Raw genomic sequence first — 22,590 nt, 5'->3', positions numbered from 1 at the left:
ACATACAGGAAACTAATACATTAATCCATGTGGTAGCAATCTCAATACATATCAAGCAATTATCCCTTCATTGGGCTTTATCAGAATACGAAATTACTCATATCCTCCTCAAAATCTTAGATGGTTTGCTGTAAAAGGAACTACTGAACACTGGAGGTAGGCAGAGCTATTCCTTCTTCTGACCAATTCCAGTGAAGAGCCTATTGGGTGATATATTTTGAGATTTATACGACATGCATTGATAAATTGGTTCTCTACATCTGTTAGATTAAAACAAACAGTACCAAAGTCAATGCATAAACATAATCATATGATAGTTCTGGACACAGAACCTGCTACAAACAAATCAAGAGGTTTTTATCTTGTTCTGATGAAGACAACCTCACTTAAAACTAATTCTGGAAAACTAAAGAAAAATATTGGAAGAATATGGTGCAGTGTGAAATCTCATTACAGTCAACAGGTACCTCAAGAAATTCCATATGTAATACTTAATAATAATCTATGGCATAAACCCAAGGCCAAGTTTTATAAAAAGAAAATACCCTTTTGAGCAAATATTTCTCTTATTGCTATCATGAAAACATTGCAAGGTTCCTATGGTCTTAAGAAGGAAATGGTCCATATTTTGCTACTAGACTGCCAATCTTTTTAACATCTCAGGCTTAGAGATGCAATTAATCCCTTCAGATATGTATGCCAACACAGAGCCCAAATTTACAAAAATGAATTTCAGATATGGTGGTGAGTCTCTGTTCCCATGGTCCCTTTCCCATTCTAGTGAAATAGAATTCTATACTATATTAATGGAAATATAATTCTATAACATCATGATACATTGTCACATTTGTTAAAGAATGGAGACGTCTTTTTGAGACCAGTTCTAATAGCATACAATACAGAAGTTCTAGGACATCCCATTATTCATTTTGCAGTGTAGCATTAGTTCCCTTCTTTAAAATGCTAAGATTAAAGATTTGAACAGGAAGCAGAAGAACTTGATTCTTCTAGTTGTTCATAAGGGTCTTCTTTCCCCTGATATGTCAAGAAGTCCTTCACCAACTCCCACAAACACCTAGAGATTTAAAAAAATAGCAACAATGATTGTACAGACTTAATCCCATCAGTGTATGTAAAGGCAAACATCCCACCAAACTTCTCTCCATTTTCTTATAAAAGAGTAACCTCAAATGTTGTGGAAAAGTAGTCATCTTCTCCACCATCACCTCCCCATTCCATATACGGTATATTTAGCAATAGCTAACGAAGAAGAGAGCAATGATTAATTACTAGTTACTGTTTAGGGAATGGTAAAGAAAAATTTCTGCATCTACCATGATATCTAAGATTGAGCCAGAAAACCTTTATAACGATGCTACAAAATGTGCATACAAAACATTCTCAACAAAGACATGTTATGGACATACTAATTTTAGACCAACACTTTCCTAAGTCCATAATGTTATTCAGGAATGTATTTCTTATCAGGCAATTTTCTGCAACACACCTGCCTTTTGTTTGTGTCTCATAAGATACGGGATGAGAGATAGCATGACATTCCAATGAAAAACTGCTCTGGACTTCCCAGAGGAAGATACTAGTTGCAGTTGTAGCTGTGAGAGTGGTAGAAATATTCTGGCTTGTGTATGTTGATTGGGGGTTAAGGGACTAATGGATGGATATTCCTGAGACATTCATTCCAGCTCTAGCATCCTAAACTGCCTTTAGTTTCCCCTAACATGCGCACTTATATTTGGTCTGTAGTCTACTGAGATGGGTGTTCCACTGAGAGCAAAACAGTTCTGGGCAGACTACCCACATTTGTGGGTATTTTCCAACGCCCATTCGGATGTGCATCCAATTCGTGTCTGCAGTCTCTGCCCCAGAAAGTGACTTGCCTGCACCATCTTGCTTACTCACAGAAATACTTGGATTAGAATGTGCAACTCTATGTTTTTACATTGGCTATATTATATTTTACTCTATCATTATTTGTTGGAGTTTTTGAATATTAATATTTAAATATATTGGTTTTTTAACAAGTGAATACTTGTATTTCATTCACTGCTTTGGGTGGGCCTCATCTAGAAAAGCAGCTTATAAAATTTAAATTAAATCGCTGTTAGATAAATGCAATACCATAAGGAGACTTGGCAAGTTACACTAAACCAATCGGGTATTTCTATGCAGGTAAATATTGACTCATGCAGGCATGGGCCGCTATTTCGCCTGCAGTCGAGAGGAGAGCATCATGCCACCTGAGATGTTGCTACTTGGGGACAGAGTGGTTGCATTATTAATCTGTGCCTTTCTGACAATTAATGCCATTTAAATAAGCTCATGAGCACCAAGGGCAAAAAAAGATGATACAGTTCTGACTTCACAAAATTAGACACCCTCATTCAATTCTGCCCCCAAGACAGACTTTGATTCGCCTGCTCCTCACAGTCTTTCAAAGTCCCTAATCTATAATGGAGAAGAGTTATGCCAGCTCCCAAAATGAGAATTGTAATAAAGGGAGAGCAAAATTTGGGAGCTCCCTCATTTATAAACTGCCTTATTATGCAAATATCCCCAAGGCACTGTACAATTTTAAAAGAATTTAAATATGCACTTTACTGGGAGCAGAACTGAAATAGTCTTAAAAGTTGAACACATTAAAAAATATTTAGTAAGGGCATTTCTTTAACTGTCTCAGGCTAATTACTTTTAATAATTAACAGCCTATAAATGAGACTAATTAACCTTGTATTCTAGTATTATCTCCTTCTAATTGCCTTAATATTTTATTTCTAATAACCTCTAGGATGACCATATTTTAATGATTTTAAAATAACATAATTGAATTTTTTCTTCTGAAACAATGATTTCTTTTATTCTTGCAGGGATGCAAGCTACCCATTTCTTCCAAGTTTCCGCTCCTGATATCATCAGGGCTGGGCAAATTTGGCTTCTGGTTTCCCACTGCCAGACAACAGCATACGTTTCGCTTCTGCTGTCCAACATCCTTTTCACTGACTAACAGTTACAACCAGTACCAAACAGATTAATGAAAGATCCTGCAAACAACCTTCGTTAATGAGGAACAGCCTCCAGCTATCCAGTGCTTCTTGCCACTGGATCAAAAGCCTTCACACACCCTGCTCCACAGACATACCGTGTTTACAGCATAAAACCAGTTCTACCCATAAAATCAGTATGCCCAGTTTTCTTCAGCACGTGCATGGACCATGATGGGACCCATAGTTCATTCCCCCCAGCAATGCATGTGTCCTCAAAGCAAATCCTACTGAATCCAGTGGGACTCGTTTCCAGACAAGGTTACAGGCGTAATGTAGCACCCATGAGCCACACTGCATTTCTGTGTCCGGGGCTAACTCTGGATGATATTGCAGAAGGGATTTTCCTCTGCAGCCTGTGGCAAGCAGTGTAGAGAGCCACACCAGGTTCCACCAGTCAGATTCTAGTAGAGAAGATGTTGGTGTTTTCCTCTCAGTCCTGATATAGGGGGCTCCTTCTGTGCTCAGTGGGGAAGGAAATACACTCTTCACGTGCCCAAGATCCCTCTTCTATGGCTTTGCCTTGGTACTCAGAACAGATGCGAGGGCCCACTCTGACCTTAGCACAAACTGTGCCCTTCCTACCTTGCTTGAGAACATTCACACTCACCGTTGGCATTCTCCATTAAGCTTCTGCCTCATTAATGCAGAAGTGATATTGTGTTCGACATCCTACAAAACACAACCAGAAGAGACCTAAGAATCTAGCTCCTTTGCTTTAAAACATTTACATAGCATATTCCAAATGCACAAGCTCTTCACCTCCGTCTCTACAGGGTTGTTTTCATGTCCATGTAAGCCATGGCAGGCCCAGTGGTATTATCCTTGAATTGCAATTTTGGGAGCTTGGTAGAGACCTCCTTCACAGGATAATAAGCCACAGAGAGTTGTTAACCATCCTGTGCATGTCATCTGCTGGAGTTACTGTCTAGCAGAGTTACTGTCAGCAGTGTGACTTGTTATACCATGCAATCCCAGCTACTGTGGCCTGTTGGTGTGGGGAGAAATCTACCCAGAATTGTAAAACATCCCCTGAATTCTGGGTGGCTTGTTACCCATAGCAACAAACCAGCCTGGCTGGGTTCTCATGATATGACAAGCTTTGCTGTCAGGGATAATCATGCCAATCCTCCCTGCATTCATCTAACAATTGTTTCCATGATTTATTTCCCCAGCTGCAACCATGTAAACTGAGTTAGAATCTTATCCATGACCACCTAATGACTGAGTTCAGACAACACAGTGGCTCACACCCAAGGGCTGTGGGTTGTTGCTGTGCTCACAAGCCATGACATGTTAACCACAAACAACCCATGAGGAGAACCCATGTTTTGATGTTGGGTTGTGAAGTGTAGGTCATTTATCTTGATCTGCTATTTCATCTAGGTTCAGAGAATTTTCTTAAACAACACCCTACAGTTCAACAACGAGCCACTCATAACCTTTAGTATGGATTATTGTCTTGTCTGAACCCAGTCATTGATTAGCCACATTTCAAACTGTGTACAGGTAAGTATCACAGTTAGCAGAAATCAGGTTCTTAGATGCACAGAGTGTGAAGGCACCACGTGATTTTGCAGTCCAACCCACTCCACAGCCCATGGATTACCCTGAACGGTCCTAGCCACAATCTGTTACAAGCACCAGGAGCTAATGCACATGCCAATATATAGCTCCAGATCATTCATGCTAGGAAGCCAAGCAAGTGCTATGCTATAGGGGAATGTAAACATAATAAATTGGTCACAGTGATGATGACTGTTGAAGCCAATGCTAATTAAGGATAAACACAGCAACTATTTCTCTTTCCCTGCTAAGCAGTCGATTCCAACCACTTCACGATCAGATTAGCGTTGTGGTGACATTCATAAAATGGGCTCAGGCACAATTTCATAGGGCATCCCCTCCTGCAAACCTCCTCAGGTTTTATGGCTCAGACCCTTCTGCAGTTCCAGTCTGGTTCCTAAAGGGCCTGTTTTGGACCTGTCCACCAAGCTGCCCCCTTCCCCAAATGAGAGTGTGGCAGGGATGACGACTCAGGGCAACCCTAAGGCTCAAGATTCCCAACTGGATGCTGCTGTGGCCATGTGCTGGGGCATATGTGGCAGCATCCCTGAACCCCATCGAGCACGGTGAATGTGCCTCTCCTGCTTCCCAGCCCCAAGAATACAACAATAGGACCATAAACCAAAGCACACACAACTAACCCTGAAAAGCAAGTTCCGTGCATCCTGTGAATGGGATGCTTTTAGATGTGCAGGATCCTGCTCATAGGGTCAGCCCTCCTTAGTTAATCCCTGACGTATGGGTCCCACTGAATAAATGTCTTCCAAAATCCCCTTGCTCAAGACTGTGGCTTCCCTTCCAGAATTGATCCATCTCGTATCTAGTCTTTCTCTTCTTTCTTGACTTTAACTTCCCTACCATGATTGTCTTCTCCAGTGATGCACAAACTTACCCGTATTTGCTTTTTTAGAAAGTTGTTAGATGCCTGAAGTTTTGATGCTTCTCCCTGCAGAAAGAAAGAACACCAGGCTTCCCAAGTGAGTCCCTATATCTTTTGGTCAGTAAACAATTTAATCAAATGCTTGTTGGCAGCAAAACAATTTGGCCAGTAAACAATTTTGATCTAGGCTTAATTCTGAAGAAAAAGAGAGCATTCAAGAACAAAAGAAGAGTGCCACATTTGCAATATAGCTGCAGTATGCGCACACATTTTTAGACCATTGGGAGCCTCATTTTTCACCGCTGCAAAGCTTTGATGGGCATTCACATGCTTCCCTGAATGCTTCTCACCACCCACCTTTTTAATCACCTTTTGAACATGTTTACTTAGTTCTGTCTGAGATGCCATTATTCCCTTTCAGAAAAAGTAGATAAATATTAAGGGGAAGTTGAAAAGATAAGGTAATACCATACAATGCACTCTGTGTTCTTGATCTACTTTGAACTCTAACAAATGTTCATTTCCCCACAACCCTCCAATAATGTTCTGAGTGGAGTGGCTGATCCAGGGTTTAATTAAGCTGAGAGGAGTTCATCATTGAACTGGCTGTAATCAATGCAGCTTCCTGGATGTCATTTTGCGGCTGCTGAAGTAGATGGCATCTATTTTCTTTTATTTCATTATTTTATCTCAGAGAATTTCTCTATCACTTACCAGGGCTATTCTTTCTTAAACCTACCAAAATGGTTTACAGATAAAATCATGGTAAAATGCAATAAAAGCAATCATTAAGGCAAGAAAGCAGTGATCACACAATGAAGGCTCATTAAAGCAACCAGGGGTAGCCCATAATTCTAGCCGTCAGTGACACAACTAAGCAAGCAAAAGTGTCACAAGTTGTCAGTGTGAATCTGTGATCGAGCACCCTGCCTGATCTCAGTGGGGAGGTTAATGCCACATGGTAGTCACTACAGATGAGAAGGTCCTCCCCATCCAACTCCTTGGCCACACGAACTTCATAAGCCACCGCATGGTAAGCCAGGCCTCTCTGCCAGAATATCCAGGCTGGGGTGGCCTATACAGGAAAAGGCTGTCTCTCATAATAGACTACCCTGGTCCCCGTGTTTTTAGGTGGAGGCTTTTTAACGACTGCTGCAGAGATGCAGGAACAAGTTTACCCACAGGCCTTCTCAGTCTGCCCAGCCTCAGTGCAACATCACTGCGCTTCCTTAGATGCGAGGCTTCTTTGTTGTCTTCAGATTAGTGCAGCCCTCCCAGTCAAGTTTTGGCAAACAATTCGGAGGACCCCCTTCTCTCCCGACACATTTCAAGGTCTCACAGTTGACTGAGACAGACTGAACAGAGTAGTGTGGGCTTTCAAAGAGAAGGAGGCTGTGGTGAAGCTTGCTAGCATTCTCCCACCTCCCATGGGGTGAAGCCGGCAAGAGATCAAGACCTCCGTTCCTCTCCACCCAAGAGCAATTCCAGAAAGCAGGTGCAGCCCCAGGAATAACCACCGCGGGAGACATGGTGGTTTGCTTTTGAATAAGCACCACTGAAGTGAGTGTGATTAACCTCTGGATGTCTCTGGGTACATTTTCAGCGAGGTTTTCCTTGCAGGGGACAGGAGACGGAAAGCCACTTTGCATCTGCTCATCAGTTCACTGGGCAAGTTTGAAAGGGGGAGAGAGAGAGAAGTTGTGGGTGAAGAGACAGGAAAAGAGCCGAAGGCTGATCTTCATTATCCCCTCATCCGAGTTCCTGCTGTTTTGCTGAAGCCCAATACTCCCTTATGTTCCACTGAAGCCACCCCTCCACAGTGCCACAAGTTTAACACACACTGAAATATGTACCTCAGAAAAATGTGAATTATAAAAAAGCCACGATATATCTAGTTGGAAGAAATCTGGGCTATAACAGGAGGAACAGTGAGGATGGTTTGAGATGAGCATCAATGTTCCACCATTGAGTCAGGCATTACAACACCAGTTAAATGCCTAGTCTGGATTCCCCAAGCAAGCACTGCAGGTGCTCTTACTGCTGCCATTTCATTTCCATCCTGCTTCCCTGTAATGTTCTTGAAGCTGCTTAGAAAGCATAACACAAATGCATAACATAAAGCACTCCATTCATTTGTAGATGATTCACAGGATAAAACCAGGACATAACACCTCCAGCTTAATGGAACACGGCAGTGCCCCCATCCACTTCGAGTCTTACCTCTAATTCTTTAACTGTTTTCTCTCTGATATTTGCAATAGCAGCAAAAGTCATGGTGTCTTTAATTTCTCTTTCCATTGCTCGAATCTCCTCCCATTTCATGATAATTTGACTCCTCAGGGATGTAAGTTGCTCGACACTGGAAAGAGGAGGTGTTTCTGACTTCCCTGCCCTCTCTTTTTCTGCAAGTACAAAGGAGTGGTGGTCACCTGGATGGGAGATTATGCTTGTAGCTTTAATATCCAGGGGCTAAAGCAAATAGGGTCAATGCACTGGCAAATTCTGAGAAACGAACAGGAGCGAAATGGTTTGCCATCAAACACAGTCATAGGATCTCTCTCTTGGCAGCCTGCAGCACAAGGCTTTGATTTTACAGGTTCTCTGGATGCTCCATAAAATGCATCACATGTTACTACCATTATTCAAAGAAATGCTAATACTCACCTGCCGCTTTTGAGTCAGTCTGGCTCACCCACAGCTCAATTTCTAACTCATGTCTGAGTCTAAAATGTATAAGAAGGAAAGCTTTGATGAAGTCCAGTCTAGCAGAAGCAGTGTCTTCAGATTTGCACATTATAAGTCAGAAAAATGCAGGAGCAGAACTTAGTGGATGTGTTTATATAGGGATTACTAAAGACTCAAAGTGGCCCAAATCTGCACCTGGAACCAATGCGTGTTTCTTCATCCATCTATTTGCTTGAGACAGAAGCCACACAGATGGCAATTAGATCCCACTGATAACTCTTTCTCAACAAATAAAAGCAAACAAGTGCCAGTTTCTCTGGCCATTTCCATGTTTAAATACCATCATATTTTAGGGGCTGGTTTTTATCATGAGCTGCCTTGGGTGCTTGACAAAGGCCATGTAAGGCAAGATATAAAATTAAACAATGAACAGTCAACAAAGAACAGAACAAAGAAAATGTGCACACCATGAACAGCCTGTCAGGATGTTTATTTTGTAATGAGAGCTATTAGACAATTACACATCAAACCAGGCTTGTCTCATTTAGCTCCACCAGCCGCAGAGACCCATATCTGGGGTTAATCAACAATATACACAAGCTTTTCCATTGCTATTATAGGTGGGGATTCATAAAAGCAAACTCAAAGCTCTGAGCATTTGTGAATGCCAGTTACTGAAAGGAACTGCTTGATTAATTGGATCATTTCAGATTTAAAACAGCCCCATGAGATTTTAATACCAACGACTAAGACATCTAAGCAGGGATTCTGAACTACTATTAAACATTCACTGATATAAATTCTGGGGGCAGGAGTCCTCCTGGATATTGCAGGCATACAGAAAATGTGTCAGGCTTTATTCAAAGCCTTCCTTTCATGTGGAGGGTGGGGTGATTGTTGAGCTACAGAACTCTTAATGAAAGCTGAAGGCTATAGTCCTCCTGACATAGTTATTAGGAAATAAATCTCATTGGATCTCATGCGCCTCTGAGTAAATAAGTTTCGGATTGCACTGACAGCAGCAGCAATACACAGGTAGGCTATTTAAATCATGGGACTTAAGGAGCCTTACCAAACTGCCACATACATTCCATGGCGGAAAACAAGAAGAAAATGTTTTATGCTAAGTGGATTGTTCTGTGATGGGTGAGAATGAAGCATGGATGAGCCAGTTTGGTCCACAGGGGGAATGTAATTCCTGCACACCAGGAACAAGACTAAGGAAGCACACTCAGGATGCTTCCCCACCTCCCCCTAACTGTTCCTGCCACATTAATAGTATTATTGAGCACACAGCCTTTACCCAGAGCACAGCTGCTGTGAAAAAGGCAAAACCCATGATGGTCATAATTAGGAACAGAACTGAAAATAAAACTGCCAGGACCATAATTCCGTTATACAAACATTTGGTGCAGCTGCACTTAGAATATTGTGTACAGTACGACTGCCTGGCAACAGTGACACACGCGCTGGTGACTTCCCACCTTGACTTCTGTAACGCGCTCTACGTGGGGCTGCCCTTGAAGACGGTCCAGATACTTCAATTGGTTCAAAATAGAGCTGCCAGGCTGCTGGCATAGCTGCCATGGTGCAGAGCCATAGTCCCCCAGCACCACCTTCTGGAATCGGCCATCGAGATAGGAGCGGAACCACTGCAAAGCAGTGCCTCCAACCCCCAATCCCGCTAGCCTATCCAGAAGGATACCATGGTCGATGGTATCGAAAGCCGCTGAGAGGTCCAGGAGAACCAACAGGGACGCACTCCCCCTGTCCTTCTCCCTGCATAGGTCATCGTACAGGGTGACCAAGGCAGATTCAGTACCATACCCAGGTCTGAAGCCAGACTGAACTGGGTCCAGATAATCAGTTTCATCCAAGAGAGCTTGGAGTTGTCCCACCACCACCCGCTCTAACACCTTGCCCAGAAACAGGATGTTGGCCACTAGTCTATAATTAGTGGCCATCTCTGGATCCAGTGACGCTTTCTTCAGGACCGGTCGGACTACCGCCCGGACTACCGCCTCCTTTAAAGGGGCAGGCACCCGACCCTCCCTCAGAGAAGCGTTAACCACTTCCAAGATCCAGATCCCAATCTCGTGCTTGGAATTATTTATTAACCAAGACGGGCAAGGATCCAATAGGCAAGTGGTGGGACGTACTCGTCCCTTGTCCACATCATCAGGCCACAATAACTGAAATTCATCCAATAATTTTGGACCAGACAGCAGCATTGGTGTCTCCCCAGAAACCTCTGATTCACTAGTGGTGTCTAGCTCATGACGAATCTGAGCGATTTTCTCCCTGAAATGCATGGCAAAGTTGTCACAGCGGGCCTTTGAGGGTGGAACCAGATGTTTCTTAGGACCTGGACGAACCAGGCCTTGCACCACTCGAAAAAGCTCCGCCGGACGGCATTTTGAGGAGGCAATGGAAGCGGAAAAGAATCTCTTTTTCGCCGCCCTCACCGCCACAGCATAGGCCCGATAATGGGCTCTCAAGTGCGTTCGGTCAGATTCATCCCGTGATCTCCTCCACCTACGCTGTAGCCGTCTCCCAACCTCCCAAGTTGCTGAGGAGTTCAGGTAGGTGGGAGATCCTGCTTGCAGGATTTGGTGGACTGCTGGTTCACCGCTGTGTAAATGGAATGCTGGGCTGGATGGACTATGGCTCTGATTCAGCGTGGTTCTGGTGTGGGTTGATCACAGTGGGGCATGAAAGAGGTGGAGCTCTCGAGCGAAGAGTCACTTTGCCGGTCAAACACCACTTCCAGATCCTGGCCCCTGGTCTCAAGGATCAAGCTATCCCTGAGAGTGCTGACAACCCTGATCAAGGGAGGATGTTTTCCATAAATATTGTATACATTGTATGCAATAATCTCACACTTACATAACTTACTCTTCATTTCTTGCTAAGGCCAATTTGGATTTCTGCACCAGAGCCTGTATGTCATGCCTCTTCTCTTCTATTTCATGTGTCATCACTGTCCTCTTCTCCATGCCTTTTACTTCGTTTTGCAAAGACTGTTTTGTGGTAGAGAAAGGAATGATGCATTAGAATTTTCCAACTAGAGGGAAGGAAAGAAACTGTGGAAAAAACAAATTGAGCCATTTTGTTTAACTGCTTTTCTTCAGAAGCTCTCTTGATGGAAGACTGGGAATAAGGAATTCCATGGGCAAATCTTAATCCTTCTAATGCAAAACTCATAAAGAAGATGAAGGAAAAGCAAGTTATTGTAGGAATATTCTGTCTCTGGTTGTTTGCTTATGTCATACAGAAATTGCAGTTCACCATGGAAACCTATACATAAATTTGTGGTTTTTACCAGGGTAAGGAACTTGTGGTCCTGGACTCCAAATCTCACCACCCACCCCAGCCAGCATAAAGATGACTGGCAGGGCTTACTGTACAACAAATTCTGGGGGACCACATAGAAACATAGAAACAGAGCGAGTCAGAAGGGGCCATCTAGTCTGACCTCTGGCACCAGCTGGCTCCTCTCACGACACGCCCACCATGTGGACGTCCAGCCTATCCTTGAACACCCGCACCGATGGGGCCTCAACGACCTCTCGTGGAAGCCCATTCCACACCCTCAGGGTCCTGACTGTCAGGAAGTGCTTACTAGCCATGATGTTACTAGCCATGATGGCTATCTTCTGTCAGAGGAGGTATGCCTATGTACACCTGTTTCTGGGGAAACATCGGTGGGAGAGGTCATTGCACTCCTGTCCTGCTTCTGGGTTTCCCACAGGCAGCTGGCTGGCCACTGTGAGAACTGCATATTGGACCAGATGCTCCGATGGCCTTCTGACATGGATGACAGAGCAGGCATTGAGCAGGGTATTGAATAAGATGAGCTTTAAGGTTCCTCCCAGCTCTGTGATTCTTTGATCTATCTGGCCAATTGCAGTGAGGGCCAGTTCCCATGCTTCCCTTCATTACTCAGAACCACCACTCACTAATTAATATTTGAACTGATTCCACTCCACTGAAAAGCCTCATGCTGAGGCAATGTGAGACAACACAAGCATTCTATGTGTGGTGTTCTAAAGGGGCCTTTGTGCATTTGGGGCAGACATGAGATACCACACTTTGGGCAATAAACACGGGGGGGGGGTGGTTAAAGAATTATAACCTCTGCTGTCATAGCCTTGTAATTTTAGATATTGCTGATGCCTATTTTCCAACATAAAACAGATAATGAAGAATACAACACAAGAATGCAGACCTATCTTGCTGCCCTCAGGAGAAAACTGTCTCATAACAAGACCAAAATCAGATTCAGCTGCTTGCCTGGCCAGGTTCTGCATGTGGACTGGTGCATCAGAGGACCTTCTCATCCTTCGCCTTGGGCAGGGGACTTCCTTGGGCAGCCCTATTTGTGGACGGAACCCTTTCCAACCACACATTCATTATACACTGATATGTATTGGATCCAAAAATGATCTTACCCTGTATTGTGTTGTAGGTAGAGAATCCAGGAGAATCACTACGTAGAGCTCATATTCATTCTGCAAGTCACAGTCAAATAAGGACATTATGAAACAGCTACACACATGAATCGAAAGACTGCTCTTTGCTGACCTTGATTCCCAGGTCCTGAATGTGGAAGTCTCACTCTCCTTTTCCCTTCATTTACAATGCATTTACAATTTCCTGTAAAATGCATTTGGATCTATAAGATACTGTGGTAAATGGTGATTGCACTAACAATTTTGTTGTGGTTGTTAGTCACAAAGTCGTGTCCGACCCATCGCGACCCCATGGACAACATTCCTCCAGGCCTTCCTGTCCTCCACCATCCCCCAGAGTCCACTCAAGCTCACGGTGACTGCTTCAGTGACTCCATCCAGCCACCTCTTTCTCCTCCGTCCCCTTCTTCTTTTGCCATCTATTGTTTCCAGCATTAGACTCTTCTCCAGGGAGCCCTTCCTTCTCATTAGGTGACCAAAGTATTTGAGTTTCATCTTCAGTATCTGGCCTTCTAAAGAACAGTCAGGGTTTATCTGCTCTAGGACTGACCAGTTTGATCACCTTGTGGTCCAAGGGACTCGCAGGAGTCTCCTCCAGCACCACAATTCAAAGGCCTCAATCCTTTGGCACTCAGCCTTCCTTACGGTCTAGCTTTCACAGCCATACATTGCAACTGGGAAAACCATAGCCTTGACTATACGCACTTTTGTTGGCAGGGTGATGTCTCTGCTTTTTAGTATGCTGTGTAGATTTGCCATAGCTTTCCTCCCCAGGAGCAAGCGTCTTTTAATTTCTTGGCTGCAGTCCCCATCTGCAGTGATCTTGGAGCCCAGGAAAATAAAATCTGTCACTACCTCCATTTCTTCCCCATCTATTTTCCAGGCAGTGAGAGGACCGGATGCCACAATCATAGTTTTCTTAATGTTGAGTTTCAAGCCAACTTTTGCACTCTCCTCCTTCACCCGCATCAAGAGGCTCTTTAGTTCCTCTTCACTTTCTGCCATTAGAGTGATATCATCTGCATATCTGAGGTTGTTGATATTTCTCCCAGCAATCTTAATTCCAACTGGTGATTCATCTAGCCCCGCCTTTCTCATGATGTGCTCTGCATATAAGTGAAATAGGCAGGGCGACAGTATATAGCCTTGCCGAACTCCTTTCTCAATTTTGAACCAATCAGTGGTTCTGTGTCCAGTTCTCACTGTTGCTTCTTGACCCACATATAGGTTTCTCAAGAGACAAATAAGATGGTCTGGTACTCCCATCTCTTTAAGAACTTGCCACAATGTGTTGTGATCCACACAATCAAAGACTTTAGCATAGTCAATGAAGCAGAAGTAGATGTTTTTCTGGAACTCCCTAGCTTTCTCCATGATCCAGCGTATGTTGGCAATTTGATTTCTAGTTCCTCTCTCTCTTCGAAATCCTGCCTGTACTTCTGGTAGTTCTTGGTCCACATACTGCTGGAGCCTAGTTTGTAGGATTTGGAGCATAACTGTGCTAGCATGTGAAATGAGTGCAATGGTGCAGTAGTTTGAACATTCTTTGGCATTGCCCTTCTTTGGGATCGGAATGTAAACTGTCCTTTTCCAATCCTGTAGCCACTGTTGAGTTTTCCAAATTTGCTGGCATATTGAGTGTAGCACTTTTACTGCATCGTCTTTTAAGATTTTGAATAGATCAGCTGGAATACTGTCACCTCCACTAGCTTTGTTGTTGCTCAGAATTCCTAAGGCCCATTTGACTTCACATTCCAGGATGTCTGGCTCGAGGTCAGTGACCACCCCATCGTGATTATCAGGGACGTTAAGCTCTTTCTTGTATAGTTCTTCTGTGTAATCTTGCCACCTCTTCTTAATCTCATCTGCCTCTGTTAGGTCCTTGCCATTTTGGTCCTTTATCATGCCCATCTTTGCATGAAATGTTCCCTTCATATCTCCAATTTTCTTGAAGAGATCTCTGGTCCTCCCTATTCTATTGTTTTCTTCTATTTCTTTGCACTGTTCATTTAAGAAGGCATTCTTATCTCTTCTAGCTATTCTCTGAAATTCTGCATTCAATTGGGTGTATCTTTCTCTTTCTCCCTTGCCTTTCACTTCCCTTCCTTCCTCAGTGATTTGTAAAGCTTCCTCAGATAGCCATTTTGCTTTCTTCCATTTCTTTTTCTTTGGGATGGTTTTAGTTGCTGCCTCTTGTACAATGTTGCGAACCTCCATCCGTAGTTCTTCAGGCACTCTGTCTATCAGATCTAATTCCTTAAATCTGACACCTCTACTGTATATTCATCAGGGATATGATTTAGGTCATACCTGAGTGGCCTAGTGCTTTTCCCTACTTTCTTCAATTTAAGCCTAAATTTTGCAACCAGACGCTCATGATCTGAGCCACAGTCAGCTCCTGGTCTAGTTTTTACCGACTGTATGGAGCTTCTCCATCTTTGGCTGCAAAGCACATAGTCAATCTGATTTCTGTGTTGACCATCTGGTGATGTCCATGTGTAGAGTCGTCTCTTGGGTTGTTAGAAAAGAGTGTTTGCTATGACCATCGTATTATCTTGAGAAAATTCTACCAGCCTGTGTCCTGCTTCATCATTTTGTACTCCAAGGCCAAACTTGCCTGTTATTCCGGGTATCTTTTGGCTTCCTACTTTAGCATTCCAATCCCCCATGATGGTAAGGACACCATTTTTTGGTGTTAATTCCAGAAGGTGTTGTAGGCCTTCATAGAACCGGCCAACTTCAGCCTCTTCAGCACCAGTGGTTGGGGCATAGACTTGGACTACTGTGATGTTGAATGGTTTGCCTTGGCTACGAACTGAGATCATTCTGTCATTTTGGAGATTGTATCCCAGTACTGCTTTTCCTACTCTTTCACTGACTATGAAGGCTACACCATTTCTTCTGAGGGATTCTTGCCCGCAGTAGTATACCTGATGGTCATCTGAATTAAATTAATCCATTCCTGTCCATTTTAGTTCACTGATTCCTAAGATGTCGATGTTCAGTCTTGTCATCTCTTGTCTGACCACATCCAGTTTGCCTTGATTCATGGATCTTACATTCCAGGTTCCTATGGAGAATAGATCTTTGCGGCATCGGACTTTCCTTTCACCACAAGATACATCTGCAACTGAGTGTCCTTTCGGCTTTGACCCAGTCACTGCATTCTTTCTGGCGCTACTAGTACTAGCCCTCCGCTCTTCCCCAGTAGCATATTGGACACCTTCCAACCTGAGGGACTCATCTTCCAGCATCATATCTTTTTGCCTTTTTGTACTGTCCATCAGGTTTTCATGGCAAAGCTACTGGAGTGGGTTGCCATTTCCTTCTTCAGTGGATCAGTTTTTGTCAGAGCTCTCTGCTATGACCTGTCCATCTTGGGTGGCCCTGCATTGCATAGCTCATAGCTTCATTGAGCTATGCAAGCCCCTTCACCATGACAAGGCAGTGATCCATGAAGGAGGCACAATTTGGCACTGTCAAATAATATAAGGTTTAACAATGTTGTTTGTTAATTGGTGAATGAAGCACTTTCATGCCTGTAGAAGCAAATCTTGCTTTGTCCAGTGGGAGTACTCCCTTAAAATTTCCTTCTGAGCACAGTCTTACATATAAAAGTATGTCCTTATTATCAAAACTTCAACATAGGGGCTTATTTGAAAAAACTGCAAGAATTTTGCCATTGAAGTGTGGAATGCTTTAATGGAACCCCTTATTTAATGGAATTTAATGGAACCCCTTAAATGGAACATATTTCCCTGCTTTTTGGTAGTCTAAGCATCTAGACTATAAAATATGGCATACTGAAATAACCGAAACGTGCACCTCTATGATATCCAACATTGTTGCGGGGGCATAGAATTCTTAAAGCCCCCAGAACTTGGACTCCAAAGTCTGAGCCCCCACCCCAGTCCACTCGCAGGCAGCATGGAAAGAACTGCACCCACAGGGTCTCTGAAGATGCAACTGGGCCTCAGGATGGTGCGAAAGGGGCAGGCCAGGGCACAAAGCAAGCCTCTCGGTTCAATGAAGTGTGCGAGGTACCACGGCCACTGTGCCTAGCCCTGTACATGGGATGCGCATGAGCCTTCCTGTTCTGCGGCTTCCTTGCCTCTGCAGTGGAAGGCACTGGGTTGTACCCTAAATCTCTTAATAGAAGGCCACATCCAAATTCCATCAATATTTCAATATGTTTATATATTAATTAATCCAATTAGCTGTCTTTCAAGAATGCAGACTCCCAAGGCATGTTATTGCATAAAAGCATGCAGCAAATGCATGAATAGAATATTATTTTAAAATGCATTTCTAAAACATAATTCTGATCTTTATAAAAATATAATTTCAATATCATAAAAGATCCAAGTTTTACAATATGGATACTGCCTTTGATTATGCATTTATTTCATTCATTCATTCATTTATTTGGTTCAACAAGGCATTTCCACAGCAATTTTAACTTGTTTCAGGAGTATAAGCAGAGATGAGCCATGTAAATTATGCATTGCCTGGGATGCCTTGCACAAGCACAGTAAGGGGATGAGCCACACTTGTTTATTTTCCCCACCCTGCATGCAGCATTGATTTCCCTAATTCCTCTTTGTGGTACATCCTACCACGTTGTCAGAAACCAGGAGGCCTGGCTGGTTTGGGTGATGGGAGACAGCAACAACCCTCAATCAATAACCCATGGATTGATTGTCTGAGAGCTGCTGCCTCCCCAGACAAGCCATACTATTTATTTATTTGTTTGTTTGTTTGTTTGTTTAGGGGACTTCTATGCCGCCCCATTCGCTGAAGCCTCGGGGCGGCTCACAACCATAAATAAATAGAATCCAGTAAAACAATATAAATTAATTTATATTGTTAATTTATTGTTAACAATTAATTGTTAAGTCACCCTGGCCAAAGAATAAAATAAATAAATAATATTAACAATTAAAATAACATTTGAATAAAAAGGTCTTCGCCTGGCGCCGAAAAACAAATAATGATGGCGCCAGGTGGACCTCTCTGGGGAGCGCATTCCATAGATTGGGTGCCACCGCAGAGAAAGCCCTCCTCCAAGTACTTACCCTCCTAATTTCCTTCACGGAGGGTTCCTGGAGAAGGGCCTCTCCCGCTGATCTAACTGAAATTAATCCATTAATTTTGGACCAGACGGCGACATTGGTATCTCCCCAGAAGCCTCTGAATCACTAGTAGAGTCTAGCTCATGACGAATCTGAGTGATTTTCTCCCTGAAATGCTTGGCAAAGTCGTCACAGTGGGCCTTCGAGGGTGGAACCAGATCTTTCTTAGGGCCAGGACGGACCAGCCCTTGTACCACCCAAAAAAGCTCCGCCGGACAGCATTTTGAGAAGGCAATGGAAATAGAGAAGAATTTCTTTTTCACTGCCCTCACCGCCACAGCATAGGCCCAATAATGGGCTCTTAAGTGTGTTTGGTCAGATTCCTCCCATGATCTCCTCCACCTACTCTCTAGCCGTCTCCCAGCCTGCTTCATCGCCCACAATTCAGATGTATACCAAGGGGAAAGAGAGGGCTCTGCCTGGCGGGAGAGGACACTTAGGAGCGATCGTGTCAACAGCCCTAGTCATCTCCCCATTCCATAATTCGACCAGAGCCTCGACAGGAGCACCAGTCTTGTCAGCCAAAAACTCCCCCAGGGCCTTCAGGAATCTGTCCGGATCCACCCGGCTCCGGGGGCAGACCCACGCAATTGGGTCTGCACCCTTACAGAGGGAGAGGCTGCTTTCGAGCACAAACCTCACGAGGAAGTGATCTGACCATGACAGGGGTTTCAGACATAAATTCCTCACCCTCAGACCACCCTCTTCCTGCCCCATCGAGAAAACCAGGTCCAGAGTGTGTCCATGTTCATGGGTCGGGCCTGTGACATGTTGAGACAGCCCCATGGCTGTCATGGAGGCCATGAAGTCCTGAGCCGCCCCGGTCAGACCAGACTCCGCATGGAGATTGAAGTCCCCCAGGACCAACATCCTGGGGGTCCTCAACACCAGGTCCGAGACGATCTCCGTCAGCTCAGGCAGGGCAAGTCATGGCAAGTCATGCCAACAACGATGATCCACCCAATGTGTGACGGGCATGCACAGCACGCTTGACAAGCTGCCGTGCTGCGATTGGGCGAACCAGGGAAAAGTCTTTCCTTGGTGAAAGAGGAGTCTTCCGCCTGCATCATATCACTAGTCCATAAAAGGCAAGTCCCAACACGGTTCATTACAAAACTGTCATTTAAAGAACAAAGCAGGAATGGATCTGAATCCTGCCTAGACTCAAACAGGATTCAGATCTCTCTTTCCTTCTTACCCTCCTCGTGTAGCAGGCAAGTCACACGCACGGAGGGTGATCCGAATTAGGACCACAGCAGGGGCAGCAAAGGCATAAGCCTCTCCTCCTTCCTGGCTGGGCCTTCATCCTGATCTCTTTCTCTCTTTTTCCCTCTCACAATCTCATGCATACACTCACACACAAGCACTACTATGGCCATTCACTTTCTTAAAGGTCACACAACTGCTAATTGTGCAAATGGTGTCACATCTAAAATGGTCATGTTGAACAAGTTACGAATTTTCACATTTTAGTACTCTAATGGCATGGTATTATTATTAGCAGTAACGACCCCGTAATACATAGGTTAAGATTCAAGAATCCCAGAGCTAGCAAGAGGATACAAATGTTGTCTTTGCACTGCAGTGGGATCTGACAGTCAATGAGGTCTCATAAGGTCACCTAAGTCATTTGATGAAAGAGGAGGAGGAAGAAATGTGAACCAATCTGTGTAATTTGTAGTATATTCTCTGGGCCTTTCTGTACCCTAGCAATTCCAGAGTGGTGAAATTGTTCAGCAACTTGACCTATTTCTATATGAAAGAGTGGGGATTTGCCTGATAGGTGGACAAATTTAATTGCTCTGGCTTCTTTCTGAAGCACAGATCTACTTACAAATGCAATCCTCCATAATGGCTTATGCAAGGGGCAGCTAAACTCTTCCTAGAGCATCAGACTGTTACTATTGTCTGATTGATTTACACCCTGCCTTTCTACCAAAAATGGCACTCGAGGTGACTAGCTGAAAGTGGGAAATGGAAAAATATTGCACCCCACAAAGAACAGCTTTTGTGCATATCCCTTTGTAATCAGTGCTGTTGATGCAGAGAGGCCTTTTGAGCAATATAGAGTTGTAATTCTTTTGTTGACTTGGGTCAAAGATAAATGAAAGAAGGATTGAGTATTGTTGTGCTTGTGCTTGTGATATGTATTTATATTCCACCTATTCTCAGTACTGGGAATAGAGAGTTAAATGGCCAAAGCAAGTCATCTGAGAACCTCTTAGGATATGATGCACTAAACATTATGAGCAGCACTTACTTTCACTTCCCTCAGTATATCACCAAATATCAAAGAGCTGTTGCAGATATCTTCAAACACATCACCAACAGCTTGCAACCGGTAAAAATGTGGACGATTGCAATCACAGATATTCCGGAGTGCCTAAAAGAAAATAAAAATTAATCCATAATGTATATTCAGGTCTGTTGCCTGGCACCATACAGCCAAAATATGAAGTTAATATTTTCCCAATCTCACGGTCTTCCAGACCAAACACTGTTCCAGGTGGTGTGTGAGAAGCCCAATCACAGAAAGCACTTTTGTTAAGTAGGTTCCAGGAAAGAATATTGCTCACTGCCAGTCTCATCCGGATAACTTTTCACATTATCTGGAAGTTCACGTGATCTTGCTGTGGGTTAAGATGTGTATGTGCTATCCTAAAACACAAGATTTTATAAAATTGTGCACCCAGGCAGGGCATATCTGAGTTTTAAAAAGTTAGGATTTGCAACCTGTATAACATTTGCAGAATTTGCAGAATTTCTCAGCTGTGGTCTGGGAGGCTGGAGGTTCTTTGAAGTCCCACCTGGGAGCTGTGGTGCTCTTGGAGCTGGTACTCCACAGGCTGCGCCATCACAACATGCCCCTTGCAGCCAGCATGGGAAGTCACAACTGGACTTCCAAAGGCGGAAAAAGGGGCATTTGAGGAAGGCAAGGAGGGGAGCAGGCTGGATCCACAGGCACTGGCACAAGTCTCCCAAACTCCTTCCTTCCTCCTCTTTAGGAGTTTATCTAGAAAGCCATTCCCAGCATGGGACATGGTGGTGGCAGTGATTGTTACAACTGTTCTCTCCACCTGTAAAGGAAGCAAGAAAGGAGAAGGGCCTTTTCAGGAGTGGTGCCCCATTTATGGAGCTAGTTTGCCCAGGAGGTATGCCTGATGCCAACACTTTATACCTTTCAGTGCCAGCTCAAAACCTTTTATTTTGCCATCATTGTAATTGTCGGTCAGTGGCCATGCTTTTATATTGTTTTTTATCTAAATGATGACTGGTTGCTCTTGTTTGATATGTTATTTATTTTTATTCTATTTTCTCATTTTTGGGCATTATTCCTTTGTATTTTTGTGATTTCTTGTATATAGATTTTATGGATAGTTGTGTTGTTTTAATATTTGCAGACATTTGTAAACCATGAAAAAGCATGTGCTGAGAGAACGGACTATTAAAAAAACTTAATTAATTAATAATAAATACAACTGTGCTTTGCTCTGGGCGCAGGAGGCACATAATCCTCCTGGTCTGAGAACTACATGACTTGCTGCAGGGATTGTTCCCTGAGATGCTAAATGTCAGCTTGGATGCCAAAACAAGCCATTCAGGGGTGCTCAAAATACGTTTTGTTAAATACTAGAAAGAACACGTACTTTTGCTCCCATAAAATAGGTGTGAATTCCAACAACTACATCTCCTCCTATACGTCATTACTTTTGTTCCTGAGAAGTGAGTGCCATTGGGTTAGGTGAAGGACACCGTTGCCGCGAAGGTTGCAGCAAGCTGTAATTTAGCAGCATAGCTAAAATGTGGCAGCTCAAGAGTTCACAGCAGGGTGGACATCTCCAGAAAACTGACCCCTTGGGCTGCTCCATAGTATATGCAAGTTGATTTAGCATTTGAGGAAATGGTTGGCAGAATCCATTCCAGGTTATCCAGGTAGTTGGCTAGGGCATGCAGGGCTATTTTCTGTCTAAACATGTATAGGATAGCACCCTAAATTTACATGGGTTTGGATGGATCTGCTAGCTCTTTATAATACCTCTCTAATTATTTACTTACCTGAGCCAATTTTCTTTCATGTTGTTCTGCTGACTTGCTCCCAATGAAATCATTCTCTAGCAAATCCCGCTTAGCAATAAAATCCTTCTGAAATTGCATGAACTTGTGAAATTGGTCTGTTTTGGTCACGCCAGCCAAGTAGGAAGGAAGGAATTGGTATTCATCTTTAATCCCCTGCATAACACAAAGCTGACTGTTTCTGGTTGGTTTGTATTTCAATATCTTCAACTCTGGAACTTCTAGCTCTTCCTGTATAAGCTTCTTTTGAAATAGGCCAACTCCACCCTCTGTTTCCTCAGGAGTGTCCTTTTGTTGTGGTTTGAAGGCAGCAGCACCGAGCGAAATGCTTACTGGAGCTCGAGAGCTGGCCTTGGATGCCCAAGGCTGACGACACGAATGAGAAGCAGATTTGGCCCGGGTGGGAGTTGGTGTGCCAGCATAACTGGTTGAAGTATTCTTCGACTTTCTAGATGCCTCACTGGGTGCTGTGAACTGGGCTCTTCTTCTGGGTATCAAGCCAGGGTTTTTTGCACTCTCCCAGTAACTGTGTTTTACTAACACCTGAGGCCTGAAAAGCTTGTCATGGTTCAGGTGGCCTGAGGTGTAAAGTTGAATTTGAGCTTTGTGGGCCTTCTCCACTCCATCTAAGAGGTCTGTAAGGCTGTCTTTTTGCTTCTTTTTTGCCATGCTGAATGTTAGTCACTGTGCATATAAACAGAGCTTACAGCTTTAGCAGAATA

General features: G+C 43.7%; 1 protein-coding gene across 1 annotated transcript; it reads right to left on the bottom strand.

The window, feature by feature from the left end:
* Positions 1-969: 969 nt before the first annotated feature.
* CUNH6orf118 (chromosome unknown C6orf118 homolog) lies at positions 970-22,537 on the bottom strand. Its single transcript, XM_044434668.1, has 9 exons — positions 21,851-22,537; positions 20,055-20,177; positions 12,642-12,701; positions 11,086-11,210; positions 8,170-8,228; positions 7,726-7,907; positions 5,518-5,571; positions 3,670-3,731; positions 970-1,075 (listed from the first exon to the last, which is right to left on the bottom strand). The coding sequence occupies exons 1-9, from the start codon at positions 22,535-22,537 to the stop codon at positions 970-972; spliced, it is 1,458 nt and encodes a 485-aa protein (XP_044290603.1).
* Positions 22,538-22,590: the final 53 nt, after the last annotated feature.

The sequence above is a fragment of the Varanus komodoensis genome, unplaced genomic scaffold (assembly GCF_004798865.1).
Source record: "Varanus komodoensis strain SLA01 unplaced genomic scaffold, ASM479886v1 scaffold1, whole genome shotgun sequence".
Lineage (NCBI taxonomy): Eukaryota > Metazoa > Chordata > Lepidosauria > Squamata > Varanidae > Varanus > Varanus komodoensis.
The sequence above is the reverse complement of the archived record's forward strand: the minus strand, read 5'-3'. Positions and strand labels throughout refer to the sequence as shown.